The sequence below is a fragment of the Neolamprologus brichardi genome, chromosome 12 (genome assembly GCF_056152115.1).
Source record: "Neolamprologus brichardi isolate AB-2024 chromosome 12, ASM5615211v1, whole genome shotgun sequence".
Classification (NCBI taxonomy): domain Eukaryota; kingdom Metazoa; phylum Chordata; class Actinopteri; order Cichliformes; family Cichlidae; genus Neolamprologus; species Neolamprologus brichardi.
Window position 1 is genome coordinate 31,391,064 of NC_142115.1, and position 12,894 is coordinate 31,403,957.

Genomic DNA, 12,894 nt, shown 5'->3' on the forward strand with positions numbered 1-12,894 from the left:
GCCCTAACTCCAAAAATTTGGGTTAGCAAAGAAGAGGAAAGAGAAAACTGACTGTTTAAGTGGAAAATTGTGAAGGAGTCTGAAACACCACAAAAAGAAACATATACACAATCACACACACACAAATAGAAAATGCATTAAACTTCCGCGTTCTTATGGTATGCGGCGGGTTATAGCAGAAATCCAGTGCAATGACTCTCCCACGGTAATATACATTCCAGCCCTGTATTCAGTGGTGGTCCTAGCCTGTTTGGTGCCCTGGGCGAACACTCCCTCTGGTTTTAATTTTGAACTCCAGTATGAACACAAATCCCCCAACTCGAGGATCACCACAAGAGAACTCATGAAGATTAGTCAGCATGTTGAGCATATGAGTCTGTTTATCATCTTGTCCAAATCGCTTAGTGTGTAGTCGTTTTTAGAAAAGAAACTTAGAATTTAGTGATGATGGTGTACAAGTTGTGTGGTGTTTAACAAGATTTTCTGTGTTTGAGCAGGTGAAATTATGTCAGTTGACTTCGGAGTGTTAGGACCCCGAAGAACTGGTGGCAAAACTTTTGTGTGTTTAAAGATTTTTGAGGTTGTTGTTGTAGTGATGGGTTGATTTGGTTCGTTTGCTTTGGGTGTTCTTCTTATTTTAATAAAGGGAGTTTTAGTAAACATGGACATGTCTAAGAGGGGCCCATTATTTTTGTAACAGTGCACTTAGAGAAAACCTGTCAGGTGATTTTGTTTTGTGCTTTGATGAGCTAAGAATCAGCTCTCTCTTTTTTCTCATTTTTGTTCTAAGCAGGCCTGCAAGATGAAATTGTCAGCGCTGTAAAAATTTCCAGGAGAACAAACATAAGGTGACCTTTTCCAGATTACAATGGGCGGAGGAGAAGGCTACCTGTGCGGACCTGATCAGATTGGGAGTCCCTGTCTAAAAGGATTGCCGCGAGCCACTCCAGTCCAAAAGCATGAAGAACTATTTTCCTAGAAAAAAGTAAAACAAATGAATGAGCTCATGTTGCTGAGAGGGGAGAATCTGATTATTTGCGCGGGAGTCTCCACTATCAGCAATACCTGGTGTGAATGCGTGTGAGTGAATGGGTGTGACCGGACTAAGATTGGGATGAATAAATGTGGACAAACAATTTACCATGCCAGAAAGAGAAAGGGGATACTTTGCTTTGTTTTGCTTTTGCCATGAGCAGGAGAAGTGGAAGACTTAATTCTGGGGATGCTGATTTTGGGTTGCTGATGTTTGCTTTGAGAAAATTTCTGTTTTATTGACTGGGGTTAGATCATGGTGTTACATTATATTGTTGGGATAATGCCGAATGCTAAAGGGGATATAACTCATGTTACCATTAACTGAAGAAACACATGACTGATAACTGTTCTGTTTTAACTTTTCTTTCTTATAACACAGATTGGATCATAACTGGGGAAAACTGAGTATGAAATGTGAAGTCCAGGTTAACACACAGGTTTTGTTTCTAGGAAGTTCCAAGGATGCAGGCTGTTGATGGAGCCAGGAGTTCGAAAAGATTTGACATGATGATTAAATTGATTTCATTCCTTAAACACAGGTTTGCAGGGCCGGAGCAGATATACCTGAGAGGAGGATTGCTGAGGTGTTTGGACTTTGCACTTTTCTGGGGCCTCCGTGGTTTGTCTCACTGCTCTACATTGATCGATTTTGCGACAACTACTTTTAAGTTGTTAATTTGATCTGAAAATACTTTGCAAGTTCATGCACTGAAAAAACATCAGTTTAGCAGCTCTTGCCTATGTGGTCTTTGTTTAGAAATTCAGGTGTTTATTACTAGTTCCATTCTACAGCCTAAACTGTTTGTGTGTGTAATAGTAAGAAAATACAGATTTAAGTGTTTTCAGGAATCGAAAATCAGACACAGAGATACATAAACAGATGCTGAATCAAGGTGACTGACCGCAGATCTGTTTTTCTTTCAGTAAATAGCCCTACAGTATGAACGGCTGTTATTCATCAGAGATAAAAGAAAAAAAACATATGAACAGTGAGAGCTCTCTCTGAGCTGTAACTATCTAATCCTAAGAGATTGAATGAGAAAGGGGGGGATGGGATATCCCTGAGCTGCCGCTCTTGCAAACCATATGAGACCAAAGTCGTCTTTGTGTGATTTCAAGTTTGCGTTCCTCCAATCGAAAGCGCCCACGCACATTGTGCCTCCTACTTTCTTTCACACTCCCCCTCCCCCACCCCCATAAGCATGCGTGCATGCTAATTGTAAATCCTCACAGGCATCCTTTCTCCCTTTCACACCCCCTGTCACACTGTATCTCTTTATTGCCGCAATTTGCGAGATCATATTCATCCCCACAAATCGGAGGTGGAGTTCAAACATGCAGAAACAATGAGAGAAGTTACATGTGTCGTTTGTCATTAGCTCTGACTCAACCACATGCTTAATTGTGAAACTGTAATTGCTTCTCCTCTGAAAACAAGCAACACGGGCTATAATGTGAGTTTATTTTCTGTGCAAATATGTATAAATTGCAAAGAAAAATAAAAAAATATTATTATTAAAAAATATATTAGTATTATTCACCACTCTAACCTTTCTCTCCTCAGCATCTCTTTAGAAATAATTTTCCGACAGCAAAATAGAATTAAGTTAACTGACTCTTACCAGTGCTGAACAAATCTCAGCATGCACAATCAAATGTATTTAAATCGCTATTTGTGGGAGCACAGGTGGCAGCATTAGGTACGGTTGTTTAACCATACACTTTGCTGTTTTTGCATTGAGGTTTTTCCTTTTATTGTGTTCTGTTTTTTCAGAGCACGTGTTTCTCAAGAAGGCAATGAATCACTCAAAGGGTATTTATGAAAGAGAGGAGGATGCACATGGATTGGTCAAGAGATATTGATTCAAGGAGACTGCAGCCTCAATTTGATTTCAATTGGTCGTGGGAGTACAATGGTAGATAACTGAGATGCCGATAACAGTACACTGTACAGAGCATGTAGACTGAATCGAGGATGTTATATTATCCCTGACTTAGAAGCCTTGTGAAAAACTCATCTAGAGGGAAAACTTAAACAAACTGCAAGAAATCCAAGTCTTCCTCAAACAGAATTGCTACCAGTTTTGCACTTTTTCAAAACTACTGTTATGCATAAATACCACAGGACCTGAACTCTATATCCAAGAGGGGCTGTTCATAAGAAGCGCAGCTTCTGATAGACAATACTTTTTTTTTCTGTAAAGCTTTATGTTACAGAAAACTAATTAATTATCCATGATTAATGTAGGATGTCGCATCCATTACTGATAAAGCACTTGCCTACTGGGAAATGCTCACATGTTGTGTATTTTAATCCTGGTTAAACAGAGTGCAACAAGCAAAAAGAAAAAAAAAAGTAAAAAGAAAAGTAGCTTTACATCTATAAAAAAGACTTAAGTTAAAAAAAGCAAAAGTTTGACAAACTGCCAAACTGTTTAAAAGATGTATTTGTAAGCCTACATAAAGCAGCTGGTTCAGCAGTCGAAGAATACCAACTGAATTGGTCCTGAGAAATGTTGTGAGCAATTTTATTTTAAGTGAGGCTTGCTAGAGACCAGCAGGCAGACGATAATTACTTGGCACTGTAAGCTGAGTCATATTAGTTGAATGAGAGACTGTCTATTACAGCTAATTAACACAGATGCGTCAGGTAGTTCAGAATCTGCGGGGTGGCAGAGTGAACAGGGATACTTTCAATCACAAGACCAGGTGCAAGTTCTTGTGTCAGCCAATAGCCACCATCTTTAAGAGTCCTTGAACTGCATCCTGAGTCTAATTCTATCTGATCTCTGACGGCAACCCTCACTGTGAAGAGGATGGTGGACAAAGACACTTTAACTAAGGGATCAATAAGGTTGTATCACATCACAAATTACCAGGCGACTTGAATCTCGGCATCTCGTCTCCCAGCATTCCTCTGGCCTTCTCCGTTGATCTCCTTTTTGCTGTTTTTGATGAGGCGCAGCACTGGTTCAATCTCCTTGAGCAGTTCATTGTTTTCCTCCAGCCCGTTGCACAGGAGAGCTCCACGGCCCCCATCCCTCATCAGCAGGGGGTCCTGGCCTTGCATGCCTCCCCTCTGTAGGAGGGACTGGGTGATGGATGGAGAGGAGAGGTTCTCAATGGCTCTTAGCTGGTTATCCTTGTTGACCTGCTGCTGTTGCCCAGGGCTCAATGCGTTGAGAGGGGACCACTGCTCGTAGGACTTTGATGACGGTAACACAGGGCGTGTGACCCTCACTGTACGCTGGCGCCCATCTCCAGACAGCGTGGTCTCCAGGTGTGTGGTGAAGCCCTCAGGCCCACGGAGAATCAGCACGGCATGGCTCTCAGGCATCACATTCTTCAGTGTCTCCAGGGCCCGTTCATATGACAGATCCACCAGGGGCTTGTTGTTGACTGCCAGCACAATGTCGCCCACTTGCACCAGGCCACACTCCTCAGCTGCTCCGCCACGGATGAGGTCTGACACAATGACAGGTGGCTTGGAAACTCTTTGCTTCACCAGGAAGCCCAGACCGCCAACCTTCCTCTTAAAAAGGCGCACTGAGATGATGTTGGGCTGGAGCTGGCACACTGTAGGCTCCGACTCCTGCATGGTGCCTGTGTATTATTGTGTGTAATTGTGTGCGCTTGTCTGTGTGTGTATAAGTGTGTCCTCAGGAAGATTTCTGGAAAGCAACAGAAGGAGAAAGAGGAGGAGGGAAATAAAAGTTCTATTAGTTTTGAATGAAATTACATTGACAGCGTGATTTGTTTACAGTGTGTTAATTTAACATCAGTCAGAGAGGGGTATATGAGTCATTAAAGCAGAGTGCTTTCGCAAGGTAATGTTACACAGATCATTAAGTCCTGCTGAGCTACAGATGCAAAATATTGTCATAAACATGAAAAGCATATTATCCAACTTATCACATGGCCATGTTCTGTAATGTTTAAAAAAGCAAATATTGAGTATCAATCAAGTATATTCAGTATAAAAACTGAAAGATTAATTGCACTTTGGAATGTCAATATTTGATTTCTCTAGTGGAAAAATTTCCTGCTGCATTTGAACAAGAACCTGGTACAATTTGGACTTATTTCTTTTTCTTAATACATCATGCTCTGGAATTGAGTTGATGCACCAGTGACAGTGATCTAATAATATTTTCTCTGATCTCTATGATTTCCTGGGGGTACTTGAACCATTTACATATACTTTGCATGCTTGAGCACAGGATTGGCGTACTTATATATGGTCAGTGTTGGGAAGGTTACTTTTAAAATGTATTCCATTACAGAATACAGAATACATGCCCCAAAATGTATTCTGTAACGTATTCCGTTACGTTACTCAATGAGAGTAACGTATTCTGAATACTTTGGATTACTTAATATATTATCATGCTGTTTACAACTACATGAATGTGATTTATTACTGTTACTGAAGGTCCGCGGCTCCGAACCGTAGTAAAGGGACCTCTGGCTAATATGGTGGGTTCTGTGTCGGGCTCGTAGCCGAAAACTAGCTTTACTTTGTTGTCTGGGTCAACTTTGCTAGCGAGAGACAGAGAGAGGCGTTGAAAGGCTGCTGCAACGGAACTTATTGTTTTTGGAGGAAAACACGAACACGGTGTACAGTCGAGTCTTAATAGCTACTTACAACTGGGCTCGTCTGGCACTCTTCTTGGCTGCAGTGGTTATTATTATATTTACATGCTTCCAGCTCCCGTTTTTGCTCGATGACAGCTCGTACTTTTCCTTTTTCTCCCTCCCTCGCTCACAGACACATAATGTGTATGGCAGTCCATTCTCCCTGAAGCACGGACTACACTGCCTATGACGCTACATTCTTTAGAGCTATACCTGTAGCATTCTGCCTGTTAGCTTAGCACAACAACAACAGGCGCTCTCTCACCCAGGAAACAGGCAGAGAGAGACCGTCACCCTGTAACCATGGCAACCGTAACGCTGCCGCCTGGAACAACAGATCGTAGCTGTCAAACAAAACCCAAACAGTCCTGACCCGCCACAATATGAAACAGGAAAGTACCGCCGTGTAATCCATTTATTTCAACAAAGTAACTGTATTCTAAATACCACCTTTTTAAACGGTAACTGTAACGGAATACAGTTACTCATATTTTGTATTTTAAATACGTAACGGCGGTACATGTATTCCGTTACTCCCCAACACTGTATATGGTAGGATTGCTGCTCTTACCATTAGAAACACAGGTAAGGTAATAGCTAAGGTTTTACTTTTTTCTGAGGTTTCAGTAATTAACACACACACACACACACACACACACACAAGTCTGGAGTGCATTGTCTTTCACCACATGCTTAAGCCTCTGCACTTCCAATGAACTTTACAGATGATTAAAAAAAAACGTGCCAGTCTTCACGACGCTACAATAATGCGTTTACCTCTTTAATGCAACGCCACTACACTTGTTCTTTGAAATCGTTACATCTGGTCGCGTGGGTGATCGCGCCTGCAAATGTACAGTAGGCACTCAAATAAAGCTGCTCAGTGCGCCCGCTACGCAGACAGTAAAGAAGGGCAGGCATGCTGCTGCATAGCAGAAATCATTCAGCACCAAGGTCAGCGCCCCTCTGAACGCTGACGGTCTTTTGGTTATTCCAAAAAAAAAAAAAAAAAAAAAAAAAAAATCTAGAGAGGGTTTTTTGAACTCTTGCCTACTTTTCAGAAATGCACTTGACTGAAAATCAACTCCTCAGAAGCTCTCATGACAATATGCACGTTTCCTAAGATTTACTAAAGGCATGTAAACCTTTTAGTTGAATCAGTTCATCAAACAACCACTGCCGTACAAGTGAAATCACACATTCCGGGGGGCCGGGTCATGGCTTCAGTTCATAGCTTTGGGAAAAACTGCCACTAATCCATAAATATTAGCTTAGCTCTCCTGAGGTGCTGGAGTAACTTTTATAGGCTGGGCGGCCCTTTAATCCTCCTTTGTAGATGCACCCCACGAAGATAGGAAATTGCCAATAACAGACGTGGAAAGTGATGGAAATGTGCTCCGAATATGAGGATTAAAATCTTTTTTGAGATTGCAGCTCTGTCTGGTTTGGGTAGAACGATTATCTGTTAGGCAACATAGTGGTCATAGTCGTCTAAATGTTAACTAGGTTACAATGCTATTATCTAGAGTGGGCAAACAACTGTTTACTAAGCTGTATGCAATGTGGCATATAGCTTGCCCGTATTCGTTGACAAATGTGTGCGTACATATATCTGACTCAAATCACGATCTACTGTAATCCAGAGTTATTAAGTACTTGTTAGGTATTCCTTAATTCTTAATGTTCTTGGTAACTCCTGGTTGCGTTTGTTTCTGCAAAGTTTGCATGCATGTTTTCATTTTTAATAACTCATTTCTAATAATTTACAGTTTGAAGGGATAAACTGCCCACTTCATGGCGTGAACCAATGGGAGAAAAGAGGGCTCGGAGGTCGTCTCCTCTCAAGGAGCCAGTGACAGTATTAAAAACTTTACTAATGTTTATGTTGTGCTCACATGTTGCTCATAAAAGTTGCCACGAAGAAAATAACTGAACTGGGTACCAGGCAGCATTATTTTAACAGGTCGACCCCTTATACCTCAGTGCCATGTTGTAAAAGGGAACACCGAGGCTGCACATAATACATAATGTTAGGGTGATAATATGGACCGAACAGCATTGTTTTAGCGGATTAAGAGATTATCCGGCAAAGCGTCAAACAAACACACAGGTGAGATTTATTTCGGGAACTGTCCCCACTCTGCTTGCAGAAGCAACAAAACGAACAAATGAGAAGTTTATTAAAAATACCTATACTAAGGTAAAATATTAATAAATAAATAAAATTAACAAATAAAAACAAAAAACCGAGAACGAAATTACACATTTTTCCAATACCCCCTAGCTGTGAAAGCAAGAATGTCTGATTTCTGTTGTCAAGTCCAAAAGCGAAACTGCGTGTTGCTAAGAAAAACACTTGCCAATGCTCGGGAAACAAAGATTAACTGGGAAAGACGACCAAATGACATCGATTAAATATAGAGCAACATCTAGCTTAAAAATGCCATTTATTACTTTTTGAAAAATCTAAGGGCGAATAAATTCAAAACTGTACAATAATTTTATTTTGCACTGCTCCTTTCACTGAATGCATTCGACAGAAAATCGTAAAATGTTCACATAGACCGCGGATATAGTGTTTATTTTTCTCAGCAACAAGTTCTAGTGACACTTTTGCTACCAGAAATAAAAATAAAATAAATTTTAAAAAAAAAGCAGCAAAGGGCTGCCAAATCTACTGCTGTGCATGACAAATAATTTTGAAATAAAACTGGTTTGCAGATTAGTTTAAGAGCGCTCCATTTATTCTTAAGCTCTTCGTCCACCAGCGGAATGCACAGCCCCATTTTCCACCGAGACAGAAGAAAAAAATAAAGGGAGGACAGTGAAGTAAAACAAGAACTCACCCCTGAGTTAAGGTCGCCGGCACAACGACCTGCTGCGGTGAACTTGGGCTAAAACTCCTGCGCTCCTGCTTCTCGGCTTCAGCAGCGGCTACCCAGCTCTTTCATCCAAAGATGTCTCCAAGTCGCTGAAACGCGCTCTGCCTCTCTAGAGACGAGGCACGCTTGTGCCTTTCTGCTCACCGGGGCTCTTTATAAATACAGAGCAACGGGAGACACTGTGACGAGCTCGGAGAGAACCGTGCGCGGGCATTTAAATGAACTGTAGGTGGGTTTAGTTATCTCGGATATCGTCATCACTCAGCATGCAAGTGGTCATGTGCCAAAAAGTGATTCCCAGGGTTTCGTGCTTTTTTCTTTCCCTTTTTCAGTATCTAATATCCTCTTTTTTGATAAATACACAGTGGTTAACAGGAATTTATATATAAAATAAAGAAATGATCTGTTTTGCAAATATACTTGTAACTCTGCATTATTGTACATGTGTGTCCTTCTTGAAATGCCTTTATAGAGCTGTCCTGCTACATTTGTTGCAATTTCTGCTGCCATCTTGATCAGGTCTCTCTTGAAAAAGAGATATTTAAACTCAATGAGACACATAAATATAAAAATCAGTTTGCCATAAAATGATTGCAGCAACATTTTCTTACTGGCTTTAAATAGCTTTATATTATTCATAAGATATATGTTTGAAAGATAGATAGATCAACAAACCATTGTCAACAGTTTAAATACCAGCAATCCACTCCTCAAAGAGCTGAGAAGAACAGACTAAAAGAGAACAACAAGCTAAAACATGCAAATATCCATTCACTCGAATGCCGATTGATGCATTGGGAACAAAAGGGGTTCAGTATCTTGCCCAAGGATACTTTGGCATGTGGACTGTGGGAGTTAGAGATCAATCTACCAAAGTTCCAATTGGTAGACTGTTGGGTCTAAAGTCAGACCCCGCTGATCCCAGAACTTATTCTCGTGAAAGAAAAACAAGGCAACAGCGATCGATCTTTTTCACTTGCAAGGGAGCCCTTTTCGGAATCCTAGCTCATCACAATGACCTCTCCGACTGCCCCCTCTCGCTCCCTTTTATTGGCAACTTTCACACAATAAACAATAGTTTACAACACGTACCTTCCCCACGTAGCCCTCCTTGGTTACAAAGACAAGGCACTGTGTGTGTGTTATGTGAGAATGTGTGTGTGTGTATGTGTGTGGAAGATCAAAGGGTCATATAACATAAAAGCAAGAGGAACATCCTTGGTCATAAAGAGGGTAGTCTCCCCCACACCCTAGATAGCAATGTGAAGCCATACAAAGGGGAAGAAGTTTACCAACATCAAACAGACCTTCACAGAGGATGTTCCTGTGATAAGAAACACTACCGCCCCCCTCCCAGAATCTTAAGAATCTGGGGAGGGGAGGACAGAAAGAATTCTTTAAAACTATGTACAAATGGTAAACATAAAAATGACAAACATTTAACAATTCACCCTAACATAGACTACTCACTTTACCACCTGAGCCACAGTCACCCTAAAATGAAAATGACATTAAAAACTCATGGCATATATTTGGCATTGCCTTAAGCATCATGACTCATCATGATCCTGCAGAAACTCCCCACAGTCCATGCTTCTCCAGGAACTACAGTGGCCACTGAAACACAAAAACGAAACATGGTTATCGCTGAAATCTTGAACTTAACAGGTTTCAGCATCTGAAAAAAACATAGTCTACATGCTAATAAATGTATCATACATTGTCTTTATGAGAAAAATCTGACTGGTTATAATTTACAAAAATTGTTTTATACCAAAATGAGCAATGATGGGGACTGAAACAGAAAAAAAGCAAAGTGCAACACCAACACACTGCAGGCTTATCACTGAGACTTTTTTGAGGCACTAATCTAAGCAGAGATTCCCAGATGCCACTCTTCCCAGCCACCTCTTCCAGAACTTTCAGGTAGACGCATTATGAAGCCAGCTGAGAGACATAAACTCTCCACCTCTCTTGAGGTCTCCTACCAAAAGAACTTGCCTGCACATTATCATGTTATCTTGTACTGTATTTCTGCACTTAAATCCATGTTTAAAGCACTAAACTGGAAATATTATATATATAACATCATCTGCTTCCGGTTTATTTCATTTCTTTGAATTATCATTCATAATTGTATGCAAAAATTCAGTTAGTTATATTGCGATCAACCAAACTCCTAAATTCCCTGCAGAATTCCAAAATAAATTCTCCAATCGGAGAATTCAGCTCATTTAGGTCGGTGACTTTAACTTACACATTTACAATACTTCTAATTGTATTGCCACAGTTTTCCTTAAAATCGCAAAATCAGTTAATTTAATACAACATGGTAATGTTCCCACTATCAAACTGTCTAATTATTTATATTTTTTGTGGATTCAAAGAAATGGGAACAAATTAGATGTTTTTGTGACAACCTGCAAGTAACAAACTGTCTAAAGATGCAATTTAAAATTTGCTATGTGGTTTGTTTTGTGAAGACACAACACAGGTTCATCCCTTGGATGGCTTAATAAACAAACAAACAAACAAACAAACAAACAAACTTAAGTGGCTCAACAAATGCAGAAATCAAAAGAAAATTTCTGTGAAAATGGCCAATAACCAATGCTTGAAAGAAAACTAGAGCTGAGGAATTAATCAAATACTAATCAAAAGTGACATTCACAACTTATGACATATGTCTGTGAAGGTTCTCAGTCATCCAGGTCATCGTAGTCAAAGGAGCTTGCAAAGAAAAGCGTCTGGACTTCTTTAAGTTACTTGAAGACGTTTCACCTCTCATCCGAGAGGCTTCTTCAGTTCTAAGGTCAAATGGTGGAGAGTCCCAGATATAACCCTAGTGGGAGTGTCCCCCCACAGAGGGACAAAAGGGCCCCCTGATGATCCTCTAATCGCCTGAGCCAAGGTGTGGAACTGGGTGTGGGTCCCAATCAGCCAGAGTTTCGGGTGAGTTCATTGTGAAACCTGGCCCCACCTTATCATGCGAATTCCTGAGGTCAGATGGCCCAGGGTGTGAGTGGGCGTTAAGGCGTCTGGGAAGGGATCTCAAAACTGGATTATAGATGGCAGAGAGTTGGTGTCGTAAACCACCGCCTCTGTTCAAAGATGGTCGCTCACAGTGGACATAGATGGCTTCTTTCACTCCTCTTTCAAACCATCTGTCCTCTCTGTCCAGTACCTCCTGTTTGACTCCCATCACCCTCTGGAACACAAACTTGGAGTAATTAGGACCCTACACCACCGGGCAGAACATGTTCCCTCTAAGCCTGAAGGGAAAAAGAAGGAACACACACATGTAAAGGAAGCACTCAAAACGTGCGGCTATCCTAAATGGGCGTTTTTAAAGTCAGCAAAGAGGCACAGAAAAGAAGATCAGACACCAGCGAGGGAGGATAAGAAGGACAGGCGCAACAACATTGTCATCCCCTATGTAGCCGGTGTATCAGAGAAACTCAGGAGGGTTTTCTCCAAGCATGACATCCCGGTGTACTTCAGACCCAGCAACACACTCAGACAAAAACTGGTTCACCCGAAAGACAAAACGCCAAAACACAGACTTAACAATGTGCTGTATGCCGTACAGTGCAGCGAGGAATGCCCAGACCTCTACATTGGAGAGACCAAACAGCCACTTCACAAGCGCATGGCACAACACAGAAGAGCCACCTCCACAGGACAAGATTCAGCTGTCCATCTGCATCTTAAGGATAAAGGACACTCTTTCGAGGATGCCAATGTTCACATTTTGGACAGAGAGGACAGATGGTTTGAAAGAGGAGTGAAAGAAGCCATCTATGTCCACTGTGAGCGACCATCTTTGAACAGAGGCGGTGGTTTACGACACCAACTCTCTGCCATCTATAATCCAGTTTTGAGATCCCTTCCCAGACGCCTTAAGGCCCACTCACACCCTGGGCCATCTGACCTCAGGAATTCGCATGATAAGGTGGGGCCAGGTTTCACAATGAACTCACCCGAAACTCTGGCTGATTGGGACCCACACCCAGTTCCACACCTTGGCTCAGGCGATTAGAGGATCATCAGGGGGCCCTTTTGTCCCTCTGTGGGGGGACACTCCCACTAGGGTTATATCTGGGACTCTCCACCATTTGACCTTAGAACTGAAGAAGCCTCTCGGATGAGAGGTGAAACGTCTTCAAGTAACTTAAAGAAGTCCAGACGCTTTTCTTTGCAAGCTCCTTTGACAACTTATGACATAAACCTGCTCATCTTAGTTATCTCTTGACTTTTTTTTATCTCATTAAATTCTGTCAATATTGTCCCCAATTTACGGTACAAGCCTTGTCAATCAAATATAAGGACAAGAGCCAAATGA

The 12,894-nt window shown here is 41.4% G+C and overlaps 1 protein-coding gene across 2 annotated transcripts in view; it reads right to left on the reverse strand.

Annotated features, from left to right (window-relative positions):
• Positions 1-8,742, reverse strand: part of nos1 (nitric oxide synthase 1 (neuronal)) — a 59,705-nt gene extending 50,963 nt beyond the window's left edge. For both annotated transcript variants that reach the window (XM_006803862.2, XM_087849344.1), the window contains exons 1-2: positions 8,517-8,742; positions 3,912-4,706 (exon numbers count right to left, since the gene is read on the reverse strand). In XM_006803862.2, coding sequence (XP_006803925.2) covers positions 3,912-4,633 — 722 coding nt within the window. In that variant the 5' untranslated portion in view covers positions 4,634-4,706; positions 8,517-8,742. The remainder of the gene's footprint in view (positions 1-3,911; positions 4,707-8,516) is intronic.
• Positions 8,743-12,894: the final 4,152 nt, after the last annotated feature.